The sequence below is a fragment of the Rhincodon typus genome, chromosome 6, assembly GCF_021869965.1.
Source record: "Rhincodon typus isolate 14 chromosome 6, sRhiTyp1.1, whole genome shotgun sequence".
In the NCBI taxonomy this organism is placed as follows: Eukaryota; Metazoa; Chordata; class Chondrichthyes; order Orectolobiformes; family Rhincodontidae; genus Rhincodon; species Rhincodon typus.
This window is the reverse complement of record NC_063337.1, coordinates 91,615,100-91,633,101: the sequence shown is the minus strand read 5'-3', so window position 1 is coordinate 91,633,101 and position 18,002 is coordinate 91,615,100. Positions and strand designations below refer to the sequence as shown.

The 18,002-nt window shown below is 42.9% G+C and overlaps 1 protein-coding gene across 3 annotated transcripts in view; it reads left to right on the top strand.

Moving 5' to 3' along the window:
- LOC125483306 (dedicator of cytokinesis protein 9-like) overlaps nt 1-18,002 on the top strand; it is a 57,752-nt gene that overhangs the window by 3,079 nt on the left and 36,671 nt on the right. For 2 of the 3 annotated variants that reach the window (XM_048597916.1, XM_048597917.1), the window contains exons 3-9: nt 5,339-5,454; nt 6,213-6,350; nt 6,479-6,661; nt 9,885-9,998; nt 11,306-11,521; nt 13,565-13,622; nt 16,757-16,863. In XM_048597916.1, coding sequence (XP_048453873.1) covers nt 5,339-5,454; nt 6,213-6,350; nt 6,479-6,661; nt 9,885-9,998; nt 11,306-11,521; nt 13,565-13,622; nt 16,757-16,863 — 932 coding nt within the window. Of the gene's footprint in view, nt 1-1,128; nt 1,173-5,338; nt 5,455-6,212; nt 6,351-6,478; nt 6,662-9,884; nt 9,999-11,305; nt 11,522-13,564; nt 13,623-16,756; nt 16,864-18,002 lie in introns of all 3 variants that reach the window. The other variant, XM_048597918.1, reaches the window with a different exon arrangement.

Below are 18,002 nucleotides of genomic sequence, written 5' to 3'. Positions count from 1 at the left end.
GACCCTCTGACAGTGCAGCGCTCCCTCAGTACTGACTCTCTGACAGTGCAGCGCTCCCTCAGTACTGCCCCTCTGACAGTGCAGCGCTCCCTCAGTACCGACCCTCTGACAGCGCAGCGCTCCCTCAGTACTGCCCCTCTGACAGTGCAGCGTTCCCTCAGCATCGACCCCCTGAAATGCAGCGCTCCCTCACCACTAACCCTCCAACAGTGCGATGCTCCCTCAGTATTTTCCTGGGTATAAGCCTAGACTCTGTGCTCAAATCCTGAAGTGGGACCTGAACCCGCTGCCTTCTAACTTGGAGACATCGATGGTGCTTACTGACCCACCGTTGTGATTTGGGAGACAAATTTGAAATGACTACTTGCCAACTGCTGTTACAAAATGTGAAGGAGAAAAGGAGTGAGCTATTAGAGCACAAAATGCTTTGTCACACACCGCAGGGAATCATCCAGTTAGAAACTGTTGCATCATGTGAAAAGAGTAAGTGTATGATACTGGGCAGCAGAAATCAGGATTACATTGAAGAGACGTGGGTTATTGGGATTAGTTACTGCTCTCGCTTTCAAGCCTTCATCATGGGCTCAGTGTCCTTATTCCTTGATGCCAGCAGACAAAGGATAAGTTATAAAGATCCTGTACCACACCGTCTTCATTCGGTTGGCACGCACATAATTCACAATCGCACATTTGGCTTGGATATGCATTACTGTGACAGCTAGGTATCACTGCATGATCAATATCGTTCCAATTCATTCTATACATTTATTATTTTTTCCTTCTCCATGCCTTGATTAATTTTCTGAATCTGAAAATGTGGCTAGTAATTGGCTTAAAAACCATTCATGGACTGTAGAAATGTTTCAATCCTGTGAAAGGTTGATGCATTGAATTCAAATGTCTTTCAGATAATCATGTTCCACTCCTTTAAAATGCCTAGAGCCCATCACATTGAATATTGCTGGTCTATATTCAATGTACACAAACTGTGGGGGAAAACTTGTACCATTAACAATGTTCTGATCAGACTTTGTTTAAAAAAAATCTCAAAAGGAATGTGAGTCAATGCAAAAACTGTGTACTGGTATCAAAACATTAGTAACAAAATGACCTTATCTCTGTTTCCAGTGTAAGAAAGCTATCCAGTGTACTTGGAATTTCTGTAGACAATGGTAAGACCCTGCAAGGTTACATCGTTGGATTATTGTTGCTATGCTTCTGATCCCTGTTGGACAGAGCTTCTCAAACTTATTTTCTGTCATTCTTTTTGGAGACTCATTCATGTTGTACATGACTAATATTGGGGATTTATAGCCCAAAACTCAATGTTTCAGCAGTTGAGTCTCTCAGCTGATTAAACTCCACTCCCTTGAACCCTTTGGAGTTCTAACCCACCATCCCTTCACAACATTTTGAACCAATTGGTTGAACTAGCCCTCAGATCTTCTCCCAAGTATTGCTGGCTGTTATTTTGCCAGGGAGGCAGGGGTAACATGCAACTCGTTTCCTTCCAGTAGAACCGGAAAATTCCCATTTCTGCTTAGTACCTTGTGAAGTAATGCCAGTGAGTGGGAACTCAACCTGTGATTGCATGGAGGCCAGGAGAGATTAAATGACAAATGAGAAGCTTGTTCACAATGAAACCAGGAGGGTAATGGAACAGTGAAGGACGAAAGGGAGGATTCAGCGAAATGAAAACGGGAGAGGCAGAATCGTCACCAGCTGTCATGTGTTGGAAACAATTCAGAGAATATTTATTGGATTGCCTTGCACAGAGAGATTTAATGACTATACTTGTATCAACTGGGGTTTAGCAAGTAAGAAGCCATTTTATTGAAACATCGAAGATACTGAAGATTCTTAATAAGGTGAACGTGGGGAAGATGTTTCCTCTTGTGGGAGGATCTGGAATTGGGGTCACTCTTTAAAAATAAGGGGTTGCTCATTTTACATTGTGATGAGGAGAATTCTTTTCTCATGGAGGGTCATGAGTCTTTGAAACTCTTCCAGTGTAATAGCTACTCTTAATCATAGAATCCCCACAGTATAGAAACAGGCCCTTCAGCCCAACAAGTTCCCACCGACCCTCTGAAAAGCATCCCACCCAGACTCATTCCCCTATCCTTTCCCTGTAACCTTGCGTTTCCCATGGCTAAGGGATAGGATTAGGATTAGGCACCAAGTTAGAGAGAGAAATGGCATATCAGGTTATGAGGCATGTTTTAAGGAGCATCTTAAAGGGGGAGTGAGATATAGAATGAGAAAAGTTTGGGGAGTGAATGCACAAGAAATAAGAGCAGGGACAGGCCATATGACGCCTCATGCCTGCCCCATCTTTCTACAAGATCATAGAGTCATACAGCCAGAAACAGATCTTTCAGTTCAACCAGGCCGTGCCGACCTAGTTTCCCAGAATAATCTAGTCCCGTTTACCTGCATTTGGCCCACATCTCTCTAAGCCTTTCCTATTCATGTACCTGTCCAAATGACTTTTAAATGTTGTAACTGTACCTGCATCCACCACTTCCTGTGGCAGTTCATTCTTTTACGAACCACCTTCTGTGTGAAAAAGTTGCCCCTCAGGTCCCTTTTGAATCTTTCTCCGTTCACCTTAAAAATATGCCCTCTAGTTTTGAACTCCCCCAGCCTAGGGTAAAGACCTTGGCTATTCACGTTATCTATGCCCCACATGATCTTATAAACCTCTGTAAAGTCTCGCCTCAACCTCCTGCGCTCCAGTGAAAAAAAGTCCCAGCCTATCCAGTTTCTCCACTTAATTCAAATCCTCCAGTCCCGGCAACATCCTGGTAAATCTTTTCTGAACCCTCTCCAATTTAACAATATCCTTCCTGTAGCAGGGCGACCAGTTCTCAAAAAGTGTCCTGTACAATCTCAACATGACATCCCAACACCTGTACTCTGAGCAATAAAGGCAGGTGTGCTAAATGCCTTCTTAACCACCCTGTCTACTTATGACGCTACTTTCAAAGAGCTATGCACCTGAACCCCGAGGCCTCTCTGTTCAACAACCCAGGGCCCTACCATTAACTGTATAAGTTCTGTCCTTGGCTAGTCTGCCCATGCCAAGTCCTGATAGCCCTCAACTCTCTGATATTTCAATCATCTACCTTTTTAAATACTTGCAGGCATCTGGCCTGCATAACTCTCCGAGGTGGAGCAATCCAGAAATCTATTACCTTCTGAGAGAAGAAATTCCTTTGCATCTCTATTTTAAATGCATGTCCCTTATTCTGTAACTATGTCCCCTAGTTTGAGATTTTCTAACTAGTGGAAAAAGCTTCGTAACATCTACCCTGCCCAGCCCCTCAGGATCTTGTATGTTTCAATAAGATCGTCCCTCTTCTTCCTATACTTTGATGAATAAAGGCCTAATTTGTTTAGCCATTCTTTCATTGCAGGAATTGGCCCTGTAGATCTCTTTTGAACTGTCACCAATCTCAGTACATCCTTTCTTAAAATCAGGGACCATACTGTAGTCAGTATTCTAGGTGCGTTCTCACCAACACCCCATACCGTTGTAACAAGACTTCCCTATTGTTAATCTCCAGTGCCTTAGCAATAAAGGCCAAATGAAAAGGCCATAAATTACTGAAAATTTTATCCACATTTGAAAAAAATTATTCATCTTTTTAAATGTATGGTATTCTACCTTATTAAATCTCCATCTTACTTACCTAGTTGTATCTAGCTTTAATGGGAAACTGTAGATGTCATACAAATGGAACTTTTATTACAATTTATTTCTGACTCGTGGAGTTGTAACCAGAGTAATTGAATGGAGATAGAAGGACACAGTTTGAGGGAATATGGTTACTGATGTCTCTAGAAGCACAGCATGTCTTAGTTACTTAACGTCTTTGTCGTTGGTACGTTTTATGAAGTACATGCAACTGAACGTCACTTGAGGCAAGATATTAGAGGCACTGGAGAAAGTGTAACTAAGATTTTAAGAAGAATACCAGATCCCTGGAGCATAGGAGGCTGAGGGGTGAACTTATAAAATCATGAGGGGTCTGGATAGGGTGAAGAGCCAAGGGAATCCAAAACTAGGGGCTGTAAGTTTAAGGTGAGAGGGTAAAGATTTAAAAGGGACTTGGGGGACACCTTTTTCACGCCGAGGTTGGTGCATTTATGGAACAAGCTGCCAGAGGAAGTGGTAGAGGTGGTTACAATTACAGCATTTAAAAGACATTTGGACAGGTATGTGGATAGGAGAAGTTTAGAGGGATACGGGCCAAACACAGACAAATTGGACTCGTACAGTTTTGGAAACCCTGGTCAGCATGAATGAGTTGGGCCGAAGGGCCTGTTTCCATGCTGTATGCCTATGACTCTATAACCAAAAGCCTGAAACTGATATGGCAGGGTGAGGGGTGAACTTCGAGAGATGCTTATAATGATGATGCTGTTACCGCTCATGAGCCAGACCTAACTAGGAGCAATTATATATAAGATAAATCCAACAGGTCTTTAGGTGGAATATCTCTACACAGGGTGTTTTAAACATGGAACTCTGAGAGTGGGTAAGGTGAGGAACAGACATATGTAAGTGAAAGTTCAATAAATACAAGAGGGAAACAGAAATAGAAAGTTTTGCTGACAGTGGGAGGAGATTGATGAATGAGCAAGTTACCTTATGAGGAAGGTTTGGACAGGCTGGGCTTGTTTCCACTGGAGTTCAGAAAAGCAAGGGGTGATGATTGAAGTGTAAATGGTCCTAAACAGTCTTGACAAAGTGGTTGTGGAAATAAAGTTTATGTGTGTAGATGAGTACTCAACTAGGGGAATGGGGGGCACTGTTTAAAATTAGTGGGGGGTCACCAGGTTCCCTTTTAGTGTCATTATGATGTACAGCACGGAAACAGACCCTTCAGTCCAACTCGTCCATGCCGACCAAATATCCTAGATAAATCTAGTCCCATTTGCCAGCATTTGGCCCATATCCCTCTAAACCCTTCCTATTAAGTTACTTTCCTCAGAGACTTGTGCGACTTTGAACACAGCCTCAGAAGGTGATAGAGAAACATCAGATGTGATCCAAAGGCAGAGCAGACCCAAGGGGCCGAATGGCCTAATTCTGCCCTTATTTCTTATGGTCTTATGGCGGGGTCATTGAATAGTTTAAGGCAGAATATGCACAGAAAAGAAACTATCTTCAAATCAGCGTAATTGTACAAACAGCAATCTTATTTAGAGTTCAGATCTGGCTTGCTTCATTTTAAGGCCTAAAGCCTTTGTGAATCAGTTAAATGTTTTAGTTTGGGTCAGTTGTACTGAATGGTGACAAAAGTGGTAACATCTTGCTACCTTTAATTAGGCTATGGCCACACCGATGCCGATGTCCTGCATCAATCACTCGTCGAAGCTAACATTGCAACAGAAGTGTGTCTCACCGTTCTGGATATGATGGCTTTATTCACTCATGTTTTTAAGGTACGCTCATTCAAATGTCATGGAAGTTCCTTTGTTCATTTGCAATGGGTCTTTGCACTTGCTGGTCTCTCCTGCTAACAGTACTAACAGTGCTAACAAGGAAACAAGCCCCACTTATCAATCCTCACACTTAATTTTGATTACAGTACAGAAACAGGCCCTTAACCCATCTGGTCTATTCCAGCATTGATGTGCCATGTGAGCCTCCTCCCACCCTGTTGCATCTCACTTTATCGGTTATCCTTTGGTTCATTTCTGTCTCACATGTTTAGCCAGTTTTCCCTTGATTCTGTGAACATATATGCCTCTTGTACCAAGGTCAGTTCGATTTTTGATTGCCCTGAAATGCTGAATTCCAGTTAATTTTCCAAAAAAAGTGTTATGGGGTTTAAATAGAAGTGAGAAAGCTGAAAAATGGAAATGTAAGCATAAAATACCATTGAAATGCTTAGTGGAATCTTCACTGACATATATTTCTGACTTTGATCTATTGTCAAGATCTACTCAACTTGAGTTGAATAGCATGAACACAGTTAAGGGAAAGCTAGATGAAGATATGAGGATTGAAAGAACATGCTGATAAGGTGAGATGAAAAGGGGTGGGAGGAAGCAGGAGTGGAACATGAATCTATTGGGTGGAATTGCTTGTTACTGTGCTGTGTGAATACGTTGTTGACCTCTTGTCTAGCCTGGGCCATTCTCACAGCAGCTGGCTGACTAACGTAAAGTTGATGCTTTTCATGTGCTGTCCTCCCTAGGGTCAGCTGCTTGCCGATAATGGACACAACCCCCTGATGAAGAAAGTTTTCAATGTTCTCCTCTGCTTTGTCCAAATCAATCAATCAGAAATGGCCTTGAAGTACGTTTTTGCAGCTCTGAGGAACCTTGTCTACAAGGTACCAACATCGGTCCATTTTTAAATTCTTTTTCCGTCCTCAGTAGAAATGTATTTAATTTTTATAACTCTCAAAGTTTGTCTGTGTTTTCCATAAAAAGCCCATTTCCGGGGTGTCTTATTTTTCAGTTTCCATCCACATTCTTCGAAGGCAGAGCTGACATGTGTGCCACAATGTGCTACGAGATTCTGAAGTGCTGCAACTCTAAATTAAGCACCATCCGAGGGGATGCATCTACCCTCCTTTATTTCTTAATGAGGAACAATTTTGAGTGGACAGGGAGAAAATCCTTTGTGAGGACACATCTACAGGTCAGTGCTTCGAATGAAAGAAATGGGCTGAAAGAGTAATGAAAGCAGATTCAGCAACAGCTTTCAAAAGAAAATTGAGCAGAGACATGAAAGTGAACCAAAATAATTGCGGGAATAGCGATGAAGAGCAAGGGGACGTAAAACTAACTAGTTTGCTCTGTCAAACATCCTGTGGGAGCTTGATGCCTGTTCTGTAGATGTTTGAAACATATTTTTGAATCTTGAACATCGCCAGCTGTATCTTGCTTCCAACCTTGGCATTGCAATTTCAAATAGGACATTTCAAGTGGAATTCAGTAATGTGTCATTCTCAAGTTAGGAAATGTTACAAAACTGACTTTGTTCATTATTGAAAAGTTAGGGTTTATCTGGTGGAAATATTTATTTTGTACAAACCTCTTCTGAGGGATTGTAAAAACTTTCAGCTGGCATTGTTTAGTGTTATTCATGTTATATCTATCATCCAATGAGAGCAGTTCCTTATAACTAATGTTTACTGTATTCCCAAAAGAAACTTAATCATTTCTAAAAGATTCTATAGTGAAAGGTTTCTCTTTATTTGCTGAGGTCTGCTGTTAAAATTACTCACTCTGGTGGATATGTCCTTTGCCAAGCTCTATGCTCGTATTTTTCACACCCCAGTATTTTGTGCAGCAAAAGGCTGGGTTTTGCTCCAGGAATTTCCCAAGGATTTATCTTGAGCCAAATGGATGTGTGATTCTTGCAGAGATGAGGGGAACACTCCACAGGTCCTGATGGTGTTAGAATGCGTGCCAGGCGATGGGAACTGCTGCAGAAATCATTTCCTTTCACTAAAGCCTTGATATTACTGCATGAATTGGTGCAGCTGTGGCATTTTTAAAACTGATGGGGCCTCTTGTTGCAGTTCATCGAATCACCTCCCTTTCTTTGTCATGTTTTTTTGATCTTGTAGCTATTTAAAACAAAATGCAATGAGGTACACTGTGTTAAAGTTCAAAAAGAACTTTAGGGAGACAGAGTGGCGAGGGTACTTGAATACACTGTTCTTTCACCTTTTGACCTGGGTTCAGATCCAACTTAAACTGTTGGGAAGAAATCTTACAACATTTATAAAGACTCCGGCAGGAAACTTCCTCATTGCCAACCTCCTCTTGGTTTGGCTCCATATTGACCATCTGAGGCACCATAAGAACAAAAGGAAACTTAGCCCAGTCACCATGGAGATTTGAATTTTGGCCTATGGAATTTAGAAGGAAGGGCCAAACTGTCTGCTAATCTTGCTGCAAAAGCGAAGCACATTGCTGAAGCCTTTCACCCTGCAATCATCAGGCTAAATGCAAGAATGTCATGTTTCAAACGATTGCAACAATTTATTCTAGAGGAGAAAAGGGTGCTGATTGGTTGGCAATTTAATGGATTGGTCTAGGCGTTACCATGGCAAAACAATGGGGAGCAATTGGATCCCCAAACCCCAGGCTAATTCAAGAAAAGCACAACGCACGAGTAATAGAATGTTGCAGTGAAAATTCACAGTAGATTATTTAAGCTGATCAAGTAAATAATGTAGCTAAGTGAGAATTACTACTCAGAGATTAGGAACAGATCATTGAAAGTAGGTGGGGTGGATTATACTTGTCGTCCAGTTGTTCTGCATACCATTTGGAACAGCATAATATTGGTAGGCGATGCTTGGAATTTATAAACATTTCAGACTAAACTGCTTCCCTTGACTAACTGCAGAAAAATATAGGGCGAAGTTTAAACAGCCCTTCCGAAACCCAAGGCATTGAGTGCAACACTGAGTTGATATCCAGCCGAAACTACTTTTTGGTCCAAAGGAGAGTAAAATTGGATAGGATGCAGACCCAACAATGTACCCCCTGAGTTTTCTCACAGCTGAAGTAGGCTAAAATTACTCCTGATGTATTAATTGTGTTCAGGAAGAAACAGTGGAATATTTTTAGAATGTAGGTAGAAGTCAGTGGAAGGTATAATCCAGTTGCAGTCTAGCAAAATTGGCATTGATCACTTATATTGAGCAGAAAAGTGAGAAAAATTTTGCACCTCATTTCTGGCAGTATTTGATTGATTTATTGTCACATGTACCTAAGTACAGTGAAGAGCTTTGTTTACGAGCAGTACAGGCAGATCAAGGACGTACAGATCAAAGGATGAAATGAACAACTAGACAGAGGCATACAAGTTACATTGCTCAGGGTGTGGGTTAGGCAAGATCAACATTAGCAAGATCAGCGTTATTTGGAACAGAAGTTTGGGAAAGACGCCAAAACCTTAATCAAACAGTGAGTAACAGCTGAAGACACTTAACAAGAGCTTTACGTCCCTAACTTTAGGGCTTTTGTGGTTCAGTGGTAGTGTCACCACCTCTGAGCCAGGAGGCCTGGGTTCAACACCCACGTGCTCCAGAGTTGTCCCATAGCATCTCTGAACAGGTTGATTAACCATCTCAGAAGGAGCAATGAACTGCACAAAGGGTTATAAGGTTTAATTGGTTTTCAAAGCAACGTAAAGAGGATACCCTTCCAACTCTATTTGATTTAGATCCCTCCCCCTCCACCTACCCCCTCACCTTTGGTGGTCTGCATTGCATTCAATGGGCTTTGTATGTCAATTAAACAATCAGAAAACTAATAGTGGTGGTGGCTAATAGATGAAAAAGCACTATCGGAGATTTGAAGGTGTGGAGGAAAACTTTTAGCTGTGTGTAAAAGCACTTCTAGATATAAAAATAAATATACAGAAGGACAGAATTGGGCTTTTGTTGGCACAACGGTAGCGACCCTACCTCAGAGCCAGGAGAACCCGGGTTTAAGTCCCACCTGTGCTGGAGCTGTGTGACAACATCTCTGAGCAGGCTGATTTTAAACAAATAGTTCCCACATAGAAAGGTGGATCTTGGTCCTAGCCTTTGAAAACAACATAAAGAAGGGCAGTTAAAACACTGCATTCTGTGAATAAACCAACCATCAAGGAGAGAATTTGCATCTAATCTAATACTTCACCGTGTGGCTTGAGATCTATTGACCAAAAATGACCAGGTTTTTTTTCAGTGATTCATTTGTTGAGATTAATAGGGCGGCTGGATGAATAGATGAGGGGGAAAGGAGCAGATGGATATGCTGATATGTACATTGAGATGAAGAGGGATGTAATGAGACTTTTGAGAGAATAAGGTCTTGTTTGTTTGGGAATCTTAAGTGATTCAGTTGCTTTCCTGCAGGTGATCATCGCAGTGAGTCAGTTGATAGCGGATGTGGTTGGAATCGGTGGGACCAGATTTCAGCAGTCTTTGGCCATTATTAACAATTGTGCCAACTGTGACAGAGCTGTGAAGGTGAGCAGTTTTCTAGTATTTCATTCTGTGACCGGTTGCTGAGTTATTATTTTTGCCTCCCATGTTGCAACAATCAGACACCTTGTGGTAGTGTGTAGTGTCCCAGCCTCTGGGGCTGAAGTCCCACTCCAGGATTTACTGGTCACAGAAAATGCATTCACAACATCGTCAAGTGTGGTGGTTAACGATCTGCAAATCCATCCCACACCTTTAAGGAGGGTGTTAAGATTTGGAAAGACATAACTGTGTGCTTTCCCTGCCTTTTGTCTCTAGACGTGGAGAACTCTTAAGTCTAAATTCTTACCGTTGTCCTTTTTATTTATAGTTCCTGACTGTTGTTTGCTTTTCAAAGGTATTCCCATAGCCAACTCCCCATTCGTGAGAACTCAAAAGAACTGCAGATGTTGTAAATCAGGAACAAAAACAGAAGTTGCTGGAAAAGCTCAGCAGGTCTGGCAGCATCTGTGAAGAAAAATCAGAGTTAACGTTTCGGGTCCGGTGACCCTTCCTCAGAACTGATGGCAGTTAGGAAAATGTTGCATTATACACAGAAGTTAGGGTGGAGGGGAGGGGTAAGGAGGTAATGATAGGTGCAGATAGAGCCCAAAGAGAGAGAAGAACAGTTGAACAAACCTGTTGTGAAGAAGGGTCATCAGACCCGAAACGTCAACTCTGATTTCTTTTCTTCAGAGATGCTGCCAGACCTGCTGAGCTTTTCCAGCAACTTCTGCTTCTGGTTTGCCATTCATGAGGTTTGATGCTAGACTGGAGTTCACTCAAACTGTGATAGCCCTCCCTCACCAGACCCAGCAGATGAGGAATAAGGGGAAATTGTTTTTTATTTCGCACCCGCTATCCCCTTACTCTCTGCTGTAAAACCACGTGCAGGGAACACGCACATATGCACAGACCCGCCCGTGCATGTGCGGCTCCATAGCGAGGGAGGTGCGAGCGTTGTGAAAGAGGTTGACCTGACCTTGCGTTAAATAAATCAGTTCAGTAAAGTAACTGAAAATATCCACTGCCTTAGCGGTGCCAACAGAGCCTGCTGGAGGCTCCTTGCTAGACCACTCGACGTTCACAGTTAAACACTGCAGAGCCAGGGGGGTTTGAAAGTTTCACCCTTCAGTCATCCCCACCCGGATTTCTCAAACCCCTGCCATCCCTCTCCACAACAACACGTTGAGCCCCGCATCGAAAGAAAATCTTACCTCTTTTTCAAAAAAAAAAATGAGTACAAGTAATTCCAAGCGTTCAGCTTTGATAGAATTCCCTGTAAATGGAACTCCTGTGCCTTTGTGTTGCAGGCAACAGCATTTCCTTCGGAAGTGAAAGATTTAATGAAGCGTATTCGCACGGTGCTAATGGCTACGGCTCAAATGAAAGAGCATGAGAATGATCCGGAAATGCTCGTGGATCTTCAGTACAGCCTGGCAAAGTCCTATGCCAGCACGCCAGAGCTGAGGAAGACCTGGTTGGACAGCATGGCCAAGATCCACATGAAGAATGGCGATTTGTCTGAGGTAACTTTAAACAGACCACTGTCGTAGCATCATGCAGCACGGAAACAGACCCTTCATTTCAACCAGTCCATACCAAGCGTCCCACCTCCCTGCAAGCCTTTCCTATTCAAGTACTTACATAAGTGTCTTTTAAACGTTGTAACTGTGCCCCACATCCACCACTTCCTCTAGAAGTTCATTCCACACGCAAACCACACACTGTAAAAAAAAAAAAAAAAATTCCCCTTGTGCCTTTTTTTAAATCAAGATTTTCCAGGATGTTGCCAGGTGTGGAAGGGTTTGAGTTATAAAGAAGTGCTGGATAGGCCAGGACTTCTTTCATTGGAGCGTAGGAGGTTGAGAGGTCGTCTTATTTTGTTTGAAAAAAACTCACATTTCTGTAGTACGTTTCTCACCTCGGGACATCCCAAGTGTTTTCCACACAGTCAAGTACTTTTGATGTGATGCAATTGTGAAAAATACAACAGCCAGTTTACGCACAGGAAGGTCCCACTGACAGAAATGCGATAAATAGCATCACTTTATACAAGGGAAAAGTAAATGATTATTGGATGGATATTTTCCTGGACACCTTTGAAATAATGGACATGGGGATCTGCTCTGTCCATTTTGAAAGGGTAGATGTGGGGTTGGTTTAAGATCCCATCAAAAAGATGGCAACTCGTATGGGGTTTAGATCTCAGTCACTGCTGATTTTGGAGTGTCAACCTGCATTATCTCCTCAAGCTTCTGGAGTGGGACTTGAACCCACATCCTTCTGAGAGTGTCAACCCTAGCTCACAATGTGCAGCACAATATGTTGAGCAATCCTCACGATTATGAAAGAGAGTTTTCTTCATACGTGGAGTCTGCCTGATCTTAAAGCTGATGCGCGGGTTAGTGTTGATTTTACTGTGGGACGAATTCATTTCGTCTTTAATTTTCAATTTGCAAGGGGTGAGTGACTCCAGTTCCCCTGAAAAGGTTGTGCAAGAGAAGGGTCAGGAGGTTTGAGGTGTTCAAAACCACGCGGGGAGACAATGGAGAGAACCTGTTGTCTTTGGCGTGGAGTGGGAACAGGGGTTGGAGGAGTGGTTCTGTTGAGTGGGCACAGAATAAATTATTGATTGACCACCGAAAGCAATCTGAGGGAATATCTTTTTTATGTAGTGAATGGTTAAGATCTGGGACGCACTGCTTGAGAATGCAGTGGTGAAAGCAGACTCAACTATGGTTTTCCAAAAGGGAATAGGATGAGCATCTGAAGAGAGAAAAATTCCAGAGAAAGAGCAACAGAGTGAGACTAGCTGAGTTGCTTTTGCACAGAGCCAGCATAGGGTTCTCAGGCTGAGTGGCCTCCTTCTGTTCTGTAACCACCCCAGGTTCATTAAGTTGAAACTGTGTTCTCCCCAGTTAAATGCAATTGTCTTATATGTTGGAGGATGTTGGAACTTCTCTGCTTCCTGTGCGCAAGAACTAGTTAACGAACTGCATGCATTGACAACCCATCACTTTTCCAGTTCATTTGTGCAGTCAATTCCCATTAACCCAAAGGTAGAAGGAACAAGTAAGGCTCTGACCTTTACAGACCGGAGCAGGAATAATTATGTGACTCAACGTGTAGTGGGTACTGAGCTTGTGGACACCCAGCCAATCACAACGGATAGCCGCTGTTGACGCAAACATTCCCATATCTCCCTGCTGGAGAGGGAGGCTGAGGGGGGGTGCGGGGGGGGGGGGGGGGGGTGTAGGAGGCCTCATCACTGACCTTTCACCTCCAGCGAGCTGCCTTGGCTGAGTGAATAGGTGTCGGGAGTTCTCTAGTTTTTGATGTTGAAGCCCAATAGCAGAAACACATTAGGTCTGTCCCCCAACAAAGCCCTTTCCCTGCAGTATGCGCATGAGTATGATCTTAGAGCTGCTAGTAGTTATTGCTCGGAAACACTTATTTATTATTCGCTCACTTGCGGCTAATTATTTTATTGCTATTTTTTCAATCGTATGTTTTCTAGAGTGCCCTATTAATTCATGGATGGTAATTGCCGCTGTTTATCTTGTTTTCAGGCAGCTATGTGCTATGTTCATGTGGCAGCACTCGTGGCTGAATATCTCAGGAGGAAAGGTAGGGTTAACACTTGGTTCCATTGACACGGTGTTGATGAGGTGCTTTCTGTCTGTCTTTGGTGCCTCTGTTTAAAAAAATCGAAGAAAGAAGTTACCTTCTATGTGGCTCATGCTCTCCGGTTTTGCAAAATACTTGACAGCCAATGAATTGCATTTGAAATGTAGGAAGGGTAACCACATTTGGGCACAGCAAGGACCTTAAGCTGATCTTTAGTGCTATGGGATCATGTGGGAGGGCAGACGGAGCCTAGGTTTAATTGTCTCATCGAAAGGTTGCCTCCTGTGACAGTGCAGAACAGGTTCAGTATGCACTGGAAGTGTCAGCCTGAAATTTATACTTGAGTCTCTGGTGGCCATGCTGCTTTGGAATAGAGGGAAGGGTGCTGCCTATTGAGCAATGACCTACTCTTCAGTTTCTCAAGGATTAGTCGTCTTTGGTGTGGTGGAACCAGGGGAGGTGTGGGAGGCGATGGTCAAGTAGTATTAACGCTGCACTGTCAATCCAGAGACCCAGGTAATGTTCTGGGGACCTGGGTTCAAATCCCGCCACGGCAGATGGTGGAATTTGAATTCAACAAAAAGCTGGAATTAGGAGTCCAATGATGACCAAGAAACCATTGTTAATTGTTGGAAAAACCCATCTGGTTCACTAATGCCCTGTTTGGAAGAACTGGGTCTGGCCTACATGTGACTCCAGACCCACAGCAATGTGGTTGTTTCTTAACTGTAGGGATGAGCAATAAATGCTGACCTAGCCAGCAATGTCCACATCCTGCGAATGAGTTTAAAAAAAAGGCATGAGATCAGGCTGAGATCAGAACTCAGCCATTGCTTTTAGCATTTGCAAAAGCAAACAGAGGTGGAAACTGGATATTAGTTCACATGTTGTCAGAATCTTAATTATCCCTCGACTCCTGAAAGTTTAACCAAATAAATCTCATCGTTTTCTTTCGCAAACCACATCCCCCACACCAAACTAAATCTTGAATGACTCATATTCACTCAGCCTCATGTTGATGGAAGTCTGCATTTGGCCCAGTTATCTGGTGAAAGAGTCAAACTAATGGAGTGCAGTCTCCTGTCAAAATGCCCATGTAGCAAAGTACAGCAATATAAAATGAATACAGGAACTTAATAACCTGAGCAGGTCATGAGAGTGCCCTCTGATGGTAGAAAATGCCCCTGTGGATATGGACTTTCTGATAGTTGCAGGATTAGTCAGATAAGAACTTCAGTTTGGATTTTTATGTTGTTCATTCCACAATTCCATTTAGTCTGCCTTCTCCTCTGAGTTGGTGTTAACCAGTGAAACCTTGTCTTCAAGATTCTTGCCCACTTTAGTCCTGAAAGTATATAAGCTACTCATCCCTCGGTCATTTTGAAGTGAACACAAGAAGTGCTTTTTAAGATTGATTTTTGTTAGTTGGGGAATTGAGCAATACCAACAGAAAGGGTACAGACTGGCTGGGACTTTGTTCCAGCACAGTATGGACAAGCCAGGACCTTGCTGAATTGAGTAACAGCCTCTAAGGAGTGAATGTTTCTGTGGTTGTAACAATCCTCCTTCATCAGATCAGTGGAATGAAAGCATTGCTTTCATTCTGCTGCACAATATCTGAGGGATCTGGCCCAGTGATTTGGAGACATGACTTCAAATCCCAAATCTGGAATAAAATGCTGATCTCGTTATTCCACTGACGAATTGGTTCAGTAATATCCTTTAGGGGAGGATATCTGCTGTCCTGACCCTGTCTGGCCTACAGGGGATGCTGATCCAAAACAATGTGGCCGACTGTTAACTGCCCTCTGCAATGCTGCAGAAGTCATAGGTGTATCTGTATGACAGCATTAGGAAGACAGCTCACCACCACTTTCTCCAAGGCAATTAAGATGTTCAAACATCTAGAACTACCCTTAAATTGGTAATGCCCTAAAAAAACATGATAAATTTCATGGTACAAAATGATGTATCATTTCCTATTCATTTAACTCAGAAGGAATAAAATTTGCAAATGAGATATACTACCCTGACTCACCTTGTATGCTTCAAAATGAAATTCCAGTGTGGACAGTCCATTAATTTCCAGATTTGCTGACGTTTTTCCTGGGGTTCTTATCCTCCTCTCGGAGAGTTTTCTTAAGGTACAATATCTTTAACTCGCTGAGCTTTTGCTTATAATTTGCACTGTTGGTAGTCTTGAGGTTGCCCAACACTATTGTCACGGTACAAGCGTGCATCTCACTCTATTTACCCATTACCAGGATGATAACAGAATTGAGAGGGTTCAGAACTATCAGAAAAGATTGAATAGGTTACAGATAGGTGTTGTCCCTGGATGAGCCTGCCAGAAACAGAGGACACAATCAGAGAACAGAAGCCCTCCAGTGCAGAAAGAGGCCATTCAGCAAATTGAGCTTGCACCATCCCGCTGGAGATCATCCCACCCAGACCCATCCCATCGCTGTAATCCCATGTGGGGTTTATTACCATGGCTGACCCACCTAACCTGCACTTCCCTGGACACTAGGGTTAGTTTTTAGCATGGCCAATCCCCCTAACCTGTACATCTCTGGACACTGGGAGGAAACCAGAGCACCCAGAGGAAACCCACACAGACAGTAACTCAAGGCTGGAATCAAACCCCGGGTCCCTGGTGCTATGAGCCAGCAATGACAACCAGTATGCCACTGTGCCGACCAATACAGGGCAGACCATTTAGGACTGATGCAACTTCAATTTCTTCGTTATTGAGGGTGGCGAATCCCAGAGTGTAGTGGGGACTCAGTCAGCGAGTCTGTTTGAGACAGAGATAAATAGACATTAAAGATATCGGGGATACGGGGATAGTTTGGGAGAATTACACTGAAGTCGAAGATCAACCGCAATCCATTCGAATGGCTGAACAGGCTCTGGGACCAAGTAATTTACTCTTGCTTTAGTTTCCTATGTTCCAGTGAGGGAGAAAAGAAAAGTTTATGTTGATCTTTGGGTGCAGGGGATAGTTTAAGCAATACTATACCCTGGTAATCAGATGTTCTAGGTGACCATGCTGATGTAAATTTTGATATATGAAATATAAGTGATACCAGGAAGTGTTGTTTAGATTAATGCGTTTCCATGTTATATTCCAGGTATATTTAAACAAGGTTGCACAGCCTTCAAGGTGATCACACCCAACATAGATGAGGAGGCCGCAATGATGGAAGATGTAGGCATGCAAGATGTTCACTACAATGAGGTGAATTACTCTGGACATTATCATAACTTTTAACGTTGCACTTTTTTAGTTTTTGAACTCTTATTTGGCTGAAAGAAGAACTGAAAGACCCGCAGATCCTGTAAGTTAGAGACAAAAGTGGAAATTGCTGGAAAAGCTCAGCGGGTCTGGCAGCTTCTGTGGAAAGAAATCAGCGTTAACGTTTCGAGTCAAGTGACCCTTCCTCAGAACTGAGAAAGGGTCACTCAACTGGAAGAACAGCACCTAGTTTTCCACTTGGGGACCCTGTAGCCTTCTGGACTCGATATTGAGTTCAACAATTTTAGGGCTTGAGGCACCTTCTCCCATGGCCTTAGACCAACCTCCACACACCAGGCCTTGTTATCACATAGTTAGCCCTTTGTTAGCCACTAATAGCCCCCATTAGAGCCATTCTCCTAAGCTAATCATCATCCACTTCTTTATCTGTCCAACTGTTCTCTCTCTTTGGGCTCTGTCATTTACTCCCTACCTTCTGCATAAAAAAACCTTTTTCCTAGCTACCATCAGTTCTGAAGAAGAGTCACTGGACCCGAAACATTAACTCTGATTTCTCTCCACAGATGCTGCCAGACCTGCTGAGTTTTTCCGTTTTTGTTTCTGAACACCAATGTGCTGATGGCCAGAGATATATTTTGTTTACAATGTGCTGGACGGGAGAGAAATTAAGCATTGCTGAAAGGAGACCGGAAGTTGAACCTTTTCATCTTGCACTCATCAGAACCAGGACACAAGACACAGAGTTGGGGGAACTGAAAAGAAAGTGACACTATTTTATACGGAATGAGAAGAGGGTGCTGATTGGTTGGTCCATTATTGGCATAGGCATGAGCAGGGCTTAGCCCTCTCCTGGTGCAATGTATATACAAATCCCTCTTGCCTTTGCCAGACAAGATCTTACATATTTATGTATGTAGCTGGTAGCACACACTAATGCATCACACTGCAACGCTGGCAGGTGGTCTTATTAAAGAAATCATTCCTGTTATCAGGATCACATCTAGTGGTGGATATAGTTTGTTTTTGAGGCTTGCAGTCACAGGCTGGTTGAGCAAGAACAGTTTGCTGCCCACTGCGAAGGGCCAGCAGCGTGTGTTGTTCGATACAGTATGCCAGTTTGT